Here is a 13,575-nt window from a genome sequence, read left to right on the forward strand (position 1 = left end):
AAACTCCTTGAAAATTGGAAAACCTTTTCCAGGCCTTGAAAAGTGCTTGAAAATAGAGTTTTGTTAAATAGTCATTGAAAAGTACTTGATTTTTTCCAAATTGTTGCCTATACATTTCGTCAGCAGCTTGTCTTATTTAAAAAAATGCAACACCCTTTTTTTTTTCGTCAAATACAGTACACACATTTTGGGAGAATAAAAGATCGAGTGAAAACGAAAGCAGACGAACTAACTATTACTAGTTACCCGTAGTTGCTTCCCTTCCCGGAAGTTGGCAAGGGAAACAACTACGGAATGACTAATAGTTTGCAGACTTGAAAAACTGAAGGTAAGCTTGGTGCTTTGGGGAAAATCATGTCCTTGAAAAGCATTTATTTGGTTCTGGAAATGTCCTTGAAAACTCATTGAATTGTATCAGCTCTGCCCTACAGGAACCCTGGGGGTCCTTAAAGGGGGTCTTTAAAGGGGGTCTTAAAGGGGGGTCTTAAAGGGGGGTCTTAAGTGGGGGGTCTTAAAAGGGGGGTCTTAAAGGAGGGTCTTAAAAGGGGGGTCTTAAAGGAGGGTCTAAAGGGGGGGTCTTAAAAGGGGGGGTTCCACTGTATGTAGGAAAGAGAAAAGCTTATGTGCATTAAGAGTAAATGTGTGATGAAAGTTGTCGCCATCACCACCAGATGACAACACAGATCTTCCTTGTGCTGAAAACGTTCTCCTTGTCATTTCTCAGACACAGACGACAATAGGTCAGTTGGACATGGATTCAGAATATATATGTCGGTCAAAATGTCCTTGCAGCAAAAAATGTGTTGCATCAAAAGACATTCCCCGTGTCAAAGCTATCGAACATTTGACTGGCCTGGGGTCAGAACAATGTGTCAATGCATGAATGACCGGAGACCAAGGGATTTACACTGGTGATGTACAGAAGGCTTTGTGTCGATACATAAATGACCGGAGACCACGGGATTACCACTGGTGATGTACAGAAGGCTTTGTGTCGATACATAAATGACCGGAGACCACGGGATGAACACTGGTGATGTAAAGAAGGCTTTGTGTCGATACATAAATGACCGGAGACCAAGGGATTAACACTGGTGATGTAAAGAAGGCTTTGTGTCGATACATAAATGACCGGAGACCACGGGATGAACACTGGTGATGTAAAGAAGGCTTTGTGTCGATACATAAATGACCGGAGACCACGGGATGAACACTGGTGATGTAAAGAAGGCTTTGTGTCGATACATAAATGACCGGAGACCACGGGATGAACACTGGTGATGTAAAGAAGGCTTTTTGGCAGGCCTGAAAGTGGCGAGTGTTAGAAACATGTAACTGGCAAGTAACAATGATCATCTTTTCGCCAAATGCGAGTAAAGTTGCTGAAAGAAATTGTTGGTTTGGCTAGTAAATTTTGGTCTCTGGCTAGTACATTTTCAGAATCAGTAACCAAAGGCGAGTGCATCATTTTTTGGACTTTGCGGGCTGTGTGGTTGTGATTAAGGAGTGTTTTTTGTGCACACCAGATTGGCAAGAAGGGGAAGACGGAGGGAGCCCGACCCAAGGAACCAGAACAGAAGGTGACGCAGACCGCTTCGCACGCAGCACCGGCCCCCAAACTGACCGCCTACAGGAAGCTGTGTCTGACCATTGAAAAGGACTTTCCTCACTTGAAAACGTAAGTCAAGGGAACGCACTGTACGCTTAGTTTTGTTGTAAGAATAACTATTTCTTCTTCTTCTTTTTCTACTTCTTCTACTTCGTCATTTGCTGAGATAAGAAAAACAAAATGGTGTGGGGCTAGGGAGGCAAGGTAGTTCTGTTGTTAAAGGATGGAGCCTGTATCTGATGCACTTCCTGAGGCTTGGATTCCAACCCTGTACGGGCGCAGTGGCGTGGTGGTAAGACGTCGGCCTCCTAATCGGGAGGTCGTGAGTTCGAATCCCGGTCGCTGCCGCCTGGTAGGTTAAGAGTGGAGATTTTTCCGATCTCCCAGGTCAACTTATGTGCAGACCTGCTAGTGACTTAACCCCCTTCGTGTGTACACGCAAGCACAAGACAAAGTGCGCACGGAAAAGATCCTGTAATCCATGTCGGAGTTCGGTGGGTTATGCAGACCTGTTTACACTACACATTGAGCGTAGTAAACTACGAATTTGAATAATATACTACGCAACTACGCAAGTCTGTCGTTTTCTACGCAAACGCTATTTAAAAAAAAAATAAATAAAAAATAAAAAAATTTTTTTTTTTTTTTTTTTTCGTCTTTACACCTGTTCCTTGTCCCGTTGTGCTCTCACACCGCCCCGTCCCTGCACGCAAACGGTATTGTTTCGGCTACGCATATCACAATCCGTAATTTTCTTCATCTCCCTTGACCGATCCATTTTCCAATCCATGTTCAGGGATGGGAATTGTCCGCCGTTTGGCGGATTTCCGCTTTTTTTTTTAATTTTCCGCCGAAAAAAATCGCATTTCCGCTTTTTTTTCTCAGCAAAAAACAAAAATTTTTTTTTATTTTTTTTTTTTTAATTTTTGCAGTAGAAATTCCTCTTTTTTCGTACTTTAGTGCGAAATATGTAGTGTTTTACTTTTAGTGACAAACCCCCCCCCCCCCCCCCCCGGTCATCAAAAAATATTTCCTCTTTTTTCCTTAATTTTCAGCCGTTTTTACAATTTTTAATTCCCATGCCTGCATGTTTTCGGCCAGCAGTCGTTTGGTGCGTGCCAAAATATCATCAGGACTACCCATGCCTTGTCTTCGCGGAAAGGAAAACATCATGCTCATTGCACTGTCTGCAATTCCCATTTTTCCGTCAGTCAATCAATACATGTGGTAAAAAGTAGCAATCATTGTTCTTGTTGTTGTGATAGGTCGACGAGAAATTCTACACATTCAATTACAAAACTACACATTTGCCTCATTTTGCTCCCAGAAAATACACATGCAATGTTTTAGGGGTAAACAGGTCTGGTTTTGGAAACACGAAAATATCTAGCATGCCTTCCCAATCTTCTTCTTTTTCTACTTCGTCATTTGCTCAGGGAAGAATAACAAAATAGTCTGGGGCAAAGGAGGCAAGGGAATTCTGTTGTTAAAGGATGGAGCCTTCATCTGATGCAGTTCCTGAGGCTTGGATTCGAACTCTGTACGATGTCTCAGATTGATTTATTATGTCACACTATGTCCTTCCAAGCTGTGTGTGTGTGTGTGTTTCACTGAGTGAAGTATCTCACTGTGGGTTGTGGATCATTGTGTGTTTGTGACAGGGATGACGTGAACAGTGTGATAGACGAGGTGAAGAGATCGTACGGGGGTCATTTCCACGGCAAGCTGTTCAGCGACATCATGAGGGACATCCGTAACGTCGTCCTACTCAGCTTCCCGGACAGACTGCGCTCGCCTGTAAGCAAGTTTCTCTCTATTCATGTACAAGACCCAGCCCTGTGTATAACATGTACAAGACCCAGCCCTGTGGATAACATGTACAAGACCCAGCCCTGTGTATAACATGTACAAGACCCAGCCCTGTGTATAACATGTACAAGACCCAGCCCTGTGTATAACATGAAATATGCTTCATAGCAAGTTTCTCTCTATTCATGTACAAGACCCAGCCCTGTGTATAACATGTACAAGACCCAGCCCTGTGTATAACATGTACAAGACCCAGCCCTGTGTATAACATGTACAAGACCCAGCCCTGTGTATAACATGTACAAGACCCAGCCCTGTGTATAACATGTACAAGACCCAGCCCTGTGTATAACATGTACAAGACCCAGCCCTGTGTATAAAATGAAATATGCTTCATAGCAAGTTTCTCTCTATTCATGTACAAGACCCAGCCCTGTGTATGAAATGAAATATGCTTCATAGCAAGTTTCTCTCTATTCATGTACAAGACCCAGCCCTGTGTATAAAATGAAATATGCTTCATAGCATGATTAAGTACACAAAGTGGGACAAAATGAAGATATAACAAAAGGGAGAAAATCAGATCTGAAGAAGGAGGTAGTTTTAAAATGGGGGTAAATTGACAGAGGTTATGAACAGAAAGTCTAAGAAAACCGGGTCTGAAAAGAGAAGTCTTAAAATGGGGGTAAATTGACAGAGGTTATGAACAGAAAGTCTAAGACAACAGGATCTTAAGAGAGGAGTCTTAAAATGGGGGTAAATTGACAGAGGTTATGAACAGAAAGTCTAAGACAACAGGATCTTAAGAGAGGAGTCTTAAAATGGGGGTAAATTGACAGAGGTTATGAACAGAAAGTCTAAGACAACAGGATCTTAAGAGAGGAGTCTTAAAATGGGGGTAAATTGACAGAGGTTATGAACAGAAAGTCTAAGACAACAGGATCTTAAGAGAGGAGTCTTAAAATGGGGGTAAATTGACAGAGGTTATGAACAGAAAGTCTAAGACAACAGGATCTTAAGAGAGGAGTCTTAAAATGGGGGTAAATTGACAGAGGTTATGAACAGAAAGTCTAAGACAACAGGATCTTAAGAGAGGAGTCTTAAAATGGGGGTAAATTGACAGAGGTTATGAACAGAAAGTCTAAGACAACAGGATCTTAAGAGAGGAGTCTTAAAGGGGAGTCTTAAAGGGGAGGCCTTGACCGACGGGTTCCACTGTTCTTTGATGCCTCATTCCACTGTTCTTTGATGCCTCATTCTATGACGGCTTACTAGTGCCAAAACCTCAGAATTGTAATTATCAAGGGAAAATTAGTAATTTTCCCTTGATAATTACCATTTTCACGTGTTTATTACTAATTTTCCCGGGAAAATTACTAATTTTCCCGGAATAATTACTAACTTTCACCTGTTAATTACTAATTGACTCACATGCGAAGCAAAAGTGAGTCTATGTACTCACCCGAGTCGTCCGTCCGTCCGTCCGTCCGTCCGGAAAACTTTAACGTTGGATATTTCTTGGACACTATTCAGTCTATCAGTACCAAATTTGGCAAGATGGTGTATGATGACAAGGCGCCAAAAAACATACATAGCATCTTGACCTTGCTTCAAGGTCAAGGTCGCAGGGGCCATAAATGTTGTCTAAAAAACAGCTATTTTTCACATTTTCTCTGAAGTTTTTGAGATTGAATACCTCACCTATATATGATATATAGGGCAAAGTAAGCCCCATCTTTTGATACCAGTTTGGTTTACCTTGCTTCAAGGTCAAGGTCACAGGAGCTCTTCAAAGTTGGATTGTATACATATTTTGAAGTGACCTTGACCCTGAACTATGGAAGATAACTGTTTCAAACTTAAAAATTATGTGGGGCACATGTTATGCTTTCATCATGAGACACATTTGGTCACATATGGTCAAGGTCACTTTGACCCTTATGAAATGTGACCAAAATAAGGTAGTGAACCACTAAAAGTGACCATATCTCATGGTAGAAAGAGCCAATAAGCACCATTGTACTTCCTATGTCTTGAATTAACAGCTTTGTGTTGCATGACCTTGGATGACCTTGACCTTGGGTCAAGGTCACATGTATTTTGGTAGGAAAAATGTGTAAAGCAGTTCTTAGTGTATGATGTCATTGCTAGGTTTAGTAACATGTGAGTCGTATGGGCTTTGCCCTTCTTGTTTTTAGTTTTGGCTCACTTCCTGACGGATTGCTAGTGCCAAAACTAAAAATTAGTAATTTTCCCGTGAAAATGAGTAACTAACAGGTGAAAACAGTAACTGCCAGCGTTAATTAGTAATTATCACGTGATAATGGGTAACCCCAGGTTTTGGCACTAGTAAGCCGTCATAGGGCTTACTAGTGCCAAAACCTCAGAATTGTAATTATCAAGGGAAAATTAGTAATTTTCCCTTGATAATTACCATTTTCACGTGTTAATTACTAATTTTCCCGGGAAAATTACTAACTTTCACCTGTTAATTACTAATTTTTAGTTTTGGCTCACTTCCTGACGGATTGCTAGTGCCAAAACTAAAAATTAGTCATTTTCCCGTGAAAATAACTAATTATCCCGTGAAAATGAGTAACTAACGAGTGAAAACAGTAACTGACAGCGTTAATTAGTAATTATCACGTGATAATGGGTAACCCCAGGTTTTGGCACTAGTAAGCCGTCATATCATTCCACTGTTCTTTGATGCCTCATTTCTAGGGATCTAGCTTTTGCACGTTTAGTTTTCATGTAGTTTTATTTGAGTTGTGTCTAAAACCTAACAATATTTTATATTGTTTGTGTGTGAACAGCATGAGTTGTGTCTAAAACCTAACACTATTTCATGGGTGCAACTCTTCCGTCCTGGACGGAATTTCCGTTTTTCTCAGGAGGCTGCAGACGGAAAATCCGTTTTTTTGAAAATTCTGGAGCAAGGCCATTGTGTTTGGGTTGGGGGTTGCTTGAGAGGTCAGCCACCTTTGACCATGCCTGTGTAAAGGTGCCAAGAGGGGGATGTCATGTCATACTGGTGAATGTGGCATCTTAAGTGCTGTGTATTTAGCCTTCCTTATATACAACTGTACCCCACTTTCAGGGATTTATGTGGTAGAGAAAATTTGCATTCCTGATCTATGAACCAGTGGTATTTTGCTTCAGATACACTGAGTCCTTTAGAAAGTTGGCAACTAAAACAAGCTTGCTTGAAACTTATTGTTCTTTTAATTCAAGCTATGATTCAACAATCATTTGCGAATTGAACTCCTAAAATGAAAAAGCAGCATCAGAAGATTGCATGTGCATGGCAAGGGATATAACTCTGGAGGTTTCTGTTTTTGTCTAAACCTTCTTTTTAACCTGAGCAGTTGGCCCTTTTGAAAGTATTCAATTGAAACAAACTCAGTGACTTGAAACTTGTTTCTCATTTGGTTGAAGCTATGGTTCAACAATTATTTGAGAATTTACCTCCTGCAATAATAAATTCATAAGCTTCAAGTAAAGAAGTTGTAATACAAGGGAGGTGACTGTAATTTCCTGTGTTTGTGAAAACTTTTTGTTAGCATGGTAATTTTCCTTTAATTCAGTAAACATTTTTTTAAATCAAAGACAAAACTAGGTGATAAAATCAATCACCTTCAAGTTTACAAGATTTTTAATATGGGCATCTCCAATTTTAAGTTTGTTAGCAAGGAGAGGCTTTTAAAACACTTCTTCAAATGTGTTTACCTTGTTTTTTGTAGACCCATGCAACCAAACACCTTCAAGTATAGAGGTTTTTCATGTTGTGCATCCCCCCCCCCCCCCCCCCCCAATTTTGTTGTTGTTGCTGTTTTCAGTTTTAAAACCAGAAGAGGCTCAAATAGTCCCTCTTAAAATGCTAAAATTCATTTTCGGCTGGGTGGTTACAAATACCTTCAGGTTTACAAGATTGTTCATATTATGCATATCCGCAAAGCCTGTTTGTTCTGAAATAGATTTAGTCAAAAGAGGCTATTCAAATTCTCCCTGAAATGCAAAAATGTGTTTTTGGGTGGGGGACGCTGCCCCCCTGGACCCCCCAGCAAGGGTGCTGCCCCTGCACCCCGGCGGGGCCTTGACGGCCCCTGGACCACGACCTTTTCAGTTTTTTCATTTTCCAGCAGTTGCACACATGCTATTTTGTTGTTTGTGTGTGAACAGCATCGAGCCATGCCAGTGTTCACCAGCATGGCCATGAGTTGTGACTAAAACCAAACACTATTTTGTTGTTTGTGTGTGAACAGCATCGAGCCATGCCAGTGTTCACCAGCATGGCCATGAGTTGTGTCTAAAACCTAACACTATTTTGTTGTTTGTGTGTGAACAGCATCGAGCCATGCCAGTGTTCACCAGCATGGCCATGAGTTGTGTCTAAAACCTAACACTATTTTTTTGTTTGTGTGTGAACAGCATCGAGCCATGCCAGTGTTCACCAGCATGGCCATGAGTTGTGTCTAAAACCTAACACTATTTTTTTGTTTGTGTGTGAACAGCATCGAGCCATGCCAGTGTTCACCAGCATGGCCATGAGTTGTGTCTAAAACCTAACACTATTTTTTTGTTTGTGTGTGAACAGCATCGAGCCATGCCAGTGTTCACCAGCATGGCCATGAGTTGTGTCTAAAACCTAACACTATTTTGTTGTTTGTGTGTGAACAGCATCGAGCCATGCCAGTGTTCACCAGCATGGCCATGCAGGGCAACCTCAAGAAGCCAGTCGCTGACAAGGTAATGTTGTTATGTTGGTTTGCCTTTGCACATCGTCTGTCATTCTGCCCGCCCATCTGCCTGTACATCTGTGTGGGGTTCTTGATGTTAGGGGCGGGGACATTGCTCAGTCTGTAGCGGTTCTGACTTGAAACCAGTGGTCGCTATCGGCGTGTGTTCGATTCCCTTATTCGGCGAGGGATTTATTTTCCAGAGTCAACTTTGTGCCGACTCTCCTCGATGTCCAAACTGAAACGAGCACAGGGAAGACCCCCAGGTTCACAGCAAAAGGCTCATGCAGGGCTTGGACAGATGAAAACACGCATGGAGGAAAAAGACAAAATCATTTGTTGAGCGCTGTACTGTATGGCAGCTCGCTTTCCCCAGGGAGAAAGCAGCCCGAATTTCCATGAGGATAACCTCACAGGACGATATGATACCAATGACGTACATGACGTGATTTGCTGTAGTGGATTTGAGTAGCACTGAGCGGTATGACGCTAGGGTTTTACTGTGGCAGGTTATGAGTATGTTTTGTCACGAGTTAAACAAAATCTTTTGAAAGGAAGATGAATGCTCAGTGGGAATAATGACCTTTGCTTGTGTCTGGCTGTGTGTGTGTGTGTGACTTGTTACTGTTTGTGACAGCATAATTTTGCTCGTTTTTTTCTCCTCTAGAAATCTGAAGCGAGCTGGCAATCGTCGACCGAAGGAGGAAACATTTTATTCAAGGTGAATGCAGAGAAATGGAAACAATTTTATTCAGGGATTAGTTTAGGTGTATAAAATATCACATATACTACTTTATTCAGGGCTTAGTTTAGGTGTATAAAATATCACATATACTACTTTATTCAGGGATTATTTTAGGTGTATAAAATATCACATATACTACTTTATTCAGGGCTTAGTTTAGGTGTATAAAATATCACATATACTACTTTATTCAGGGATTATTTTAGGTGTATAAAATATCACATATACTACATTATTCAGGGATTAGTTTAGGTGTATACAATATCACATATACTACTTTATTCAGGGATTAGTTTAGGTGTATAAAATATCACATATACTACTTTATTCAGGGCTTAGTTTAGGTGTATAAAATATCACATATATACTACTTTATTCAGGGATTATTTTAGGTGTATAAAATATCACATATACTACTTTATTCAGGGATTATTTTAGGTGTATAAAATATCACATATACTACTTTATTCAGGGCTTAGTTTAGGTGTATAAAATATCACATATACTACTTTATTCAGGGATTATTTTAGGTGTATACAATATCACATATACTACTTTATTCAGGGATTAGTTTAGGTGTATAAAATATCACATATACTACTTTATTCAGGGATTAGTTGAGGTGTATAAAATATCACATATACTACTTTATTCAGGATTAGTTTAGGTGTATAAAATATCACATATACTACTTTATTCAGGGCTTAGTTTAGGTGTATAAAATATCACATATATACTACTTTATTCAGGGATTATTTTAGGTGTATAAAATATCACATATACTACTTTATTCAGGGATTATTTTAGGTGTATAAAATATCACATATACTACTTTATTCAGGGCTTAGTTTAGGTGTATAAAATATCACATATACTACTTTATTCAGGGATTATTTTAGGTGTATAAAATATCACATATACTACATTATTCAGGGATTAGTTTAGGTGTATACAATATCACATATACTACTTTATTCAGGGATTAGTTTAGGTGTATAAAATATCACATATACTACTTTATTCAGGGCTTAGTTTAGGTGTATAAAATATCACATATATACTACTTTATTCAGGGATTATTTTAGGTGTATAAAATATCACATATACTACTTTATTCAGGGATTATTTTAGGTGTATAAAATATCACATATACTACTTTATTCAGGGCTTAGTTTAGGTGTATAAAATATCACATATACTACTTTATTCAGGGATTATTTTAGGTGTATACAATATCACATATACTACTTTATTCAGGGATTAGTTTAGGTGTATAAAATATCACATATACTACTTTATTCAGGGATTAGTTGAGGTGTATAAAATATCACATATACTACTTTATTCAGGATTAGTTTAGGTGTATAAAATATCACATATACTACTTTATTCAGGGATTATTTTAGGTGTATAAAATATCACATATACTACATTATTCAGGGATTAGTTTAGGTGTATACAATATCACATATACTACTTTATTCAGGGATTAGTTTAGGTGTATAAAATATCACATATACTACTTTATTCAGGGCTTAGTTTAGGTGTATAAAATATCACATATATACTACTTTATTCAGGGATTATTTTAGGTGTATAAAATATCACATATACTACTTTATTCAGGGATTATTTTAGGTGTATAAAATATCACATATACTACTTTATTCAGGGCTTAGTTTAGGTGTATAAAATATCACATATACTACTTTATTCAGGGATTATTTTAGGTGTATACAATATCACATATACTACTTTATTCAGGGATTAGTTTAGGTGTATAAAATATCACATATACTACTTTATTCAGGGATTAGTTGAGGTGTATAAAATATCACATATACTACTTTATTCAGGATTAGTTTAGGTGTATAAAATATCACATATACTACTTTATTCAGGGCTTAGTTTAGGTGTATAAAATATCACATATATACTACTTTATTCAGGGATTATTTTAGGTGTATAAAATATCACATATACTACTTTATTCAGGGATTATTTTAGGTGTATAAAATATCACATATACTACTTTATTCAGGGCTTAGTTTAGGTGTATAAAATATCACATATACTACTTTATTCAGGGATTATTTTAGGTGTATAAAATATCACATATACTACATTATTCAGGGATTAGTTTAGGTGTATACAATATCACATATACTACTTTATTCAGGGATTAGTTTAGGTGTATAAAATATCACATATACTACTTTATTCAGGGATTATTTTAGGTGTATAAAATATCACATATACTACTTTATTCAGGATTAGTTTAGGTGTATAAAATATCACATATACTACTTTATTCAGGGATTAGTTTAGGTGTATAAAATATCACATATACTACATTATTCAGGGATTAGTTTAGGTGTATAAAATATCACATATACTACTTTCAGGCATCCGCTGGATTGTAAATGCACGTACCTTTAAAAATGGCTTCATCAAATGACTTGAAGTAGGATGTTTGCAGGACCAAACACAGACGTACATACAAAATAGAATGTTTGAGTGACAAAGTCTGGGTTTGTATGGATTGTGAAAAAGTGAATCCTCTTGCTATTTGTGAGGCAAGCTTTCCACACCTGCTCCTTGTCCACATGTTTCAGACACATCCCTCGCTAGTGACCGGCCTATAATGTCACGTGTTTCAGACACATCCCTCGCTAGTGACCGGCCTATAATGTCACGTGTTTCAGACACATCCCTCACTAGTGACCGGCCTATAATGTCACGTGTTTCAGACACATCCCTCACTACAGGGATCGCGTTTACGCACGAGTTTTGCGTATTTGACGCATTTTAAAAGTCGCTGACGCGTTTTTTTCGCCACGCCGCGTAAGCCATATGCAAAAATATTTTAACTTTTTCTTGTCTTCACGCAGCGCTTTTGCTCTGACTTAATAATTACCCGATCCTGAAACTGACTATAGGGCTCGAGAAGTGACGACACACATGAAATCTGCGCGTCAAAACTAAAGTCCGTTTCTTTTTGCATCGAAGTATCGCAAACGAACGTAACGAGGGTATTACCAGATAATGTCTTGTCGGATAATGAAACAGACATTAGCTGCTCTCCCATCTCGCGCTTCCAAAAGGCGGAAAAAGTGTCTAGTCATATTAGAGCGGGAAACAAACTCGCAAGGCCCGAAGGTTGGAGACAGCAGGGGTGTTATTCGACAGGCGTGCGCGGAGTTCGACAGGAAAACTCGCCGTATTTAGATAAGGAGTGTCTTTAACTCTTTCGTGCGTGTTTTGTTTGTGTCCGTACGTGTTTTCGTAGTACGCAAAAATATTGGTCCGTGACGCGTTTTTTTCGTTTCGTTGCGTATGACTTACGCGTTTTTTAAAAAGCTAGCGCGATCCCTCACTAGTGACCGGCCTATAATGTCACATGTTTCAGACACATCCCTCACTAGTGACCGGCCTATAATGTCACGTGTTTCAGACACATCCCTCACCAGTGACTGGCCTATAATGTCACGTGTTTCAGACACACCCCTCACTAGTGACCGGCCTATAATGTCACCTGTTTCAGACACACTCCTCACTAGGGACCGGCCTATAATGTCACGTGTTTCAGACACACCCCTCACTAGTGACCGGCCTATAATGTCACGTGTTTCAGACACATCCCTCACTAGTGACCGGCCTATAATGTCACGTGTTTCAGACACATCCCTCACTAGTGACCGGCCTATAATGTCACGTGTTTCAGACACATCCCTCACTAGTGACCGGCCTATAATGTCACGTGTTTCAGACACATCCCTCACTAGGGACCGGCCTATAATGTCACATGTTTCAGACACATCCCTCACTTGTGACTGGTCTATAATGTCAGTTTCTTAACATTGTCTGTGATGAAGTAGACCCAGATTGTCAGGAAATTGAGTTCTGTTTTGGTTGGCACTTTTAATTAGTTCACTTTTTGAGTCACTTGAGAAAAAGTGACTCTATGTAATCGGTCAGTGTTAGTCTGTCCGGCCGGCCGGCCAGCCGGCCGTCTGGCCGGCCGTCCGTAGACACCACCTTAACGTTGGACTTTTCTCGGAAACTATCAAAGCGATCGGGCTCATATTTTGTTTAGTCGTGACCTCCAATGACCTCTACACTTTAACGATGGTTTCGTTGACCTTTGACCTTTTTCAAGGTCACAGGTCAGCGTCAAAGGAAAAATTAGACATTTTATATCTTTTCTCGGAAACTATCAAAGCGATCGGGCTCATATTTTGTTTAGTCGTGACCTCCAATGACCTCTACACTTTAACGATGGTTTCGTTGACCTTTGACCTTTTTCAAGGTCACAGGTCAGCGTCAAAGGAAAAATTAGACATTTTATATCTTTGACAAAGTTCATCGGATGTGATTGAAACTTTGTAGGATTATTCTTTACATCAAAGTATTTACATCTGTAGCCTTTTACGAACGTTATCAGAAAAACAAGGGAGATAACTAGCCTTTTCTGTTCGGCAACACACAACTTAACGTTGGGCTTTTCTCGGAAACTATAAAAGTGACCGGGCTCAAATTTTATGTGAACGTGACTCATTGTGTTGTGAATAGCAATTTCTTCCTGTCCATCTGATGCCTCATATAATATTCAGAACTGCGAAAGTGACTCGATCGAGCGTTTGCTCTTCTTGTTATATTTGTTTTAAGGCTTT

General features: G+C 39.3%; 1 protein-coding gene across 1 annotated transcript in view; it reads left to right on the forward strand.

The window, feature by feature from the left end:
• LOC138972039 (mucin-19-like) overlaps positions 1-11,547 on the forward strand; it is a 35,729-nt gene extending 24,182 nt beyond the window's left edge. Inside the window, exons 15-19 of the mRNA XM_070344879.1 lie at positions 1,527-1,678; positions 3,271-3,406; positions 8,099-8,167; positions 8,825-8,878; positions 11,518-11,547. Coding sequence (XP_070200980.1) covers positions 1,527-1,678; positions 3,271-3,406; positions 8,099-8,167; positions 8,825-8,878; positions 11,518-11,547 — 441 coding nt within the window. The remainder of the gene's footprint in view (positions 1-1,526; positions 1,679-3,270; positions 3,407-8,098; positions 8,168-8,824; positions 8,879-11,517) is intronic.
• Positions 11,548-13,575: the final 2,028 nt, after the last annotated feature.

Source organism: Littorina saxatilis, linkage group LG7 (assembly GCF_037325665.1).
Source record: "Littorina saxatilis isolate snail1 linkage group LG7, US_GU_Lsax_2.0, whole genome shotgun sequence".
In the NCBI taxonomy this organism is placed as follows: domain Eukaryota; kingdom Metazoa; phylum Mollusca; class Gastropoda; order Littorinimorpha; family Littorinidae; genus Littorina; species Littorina saxatilis.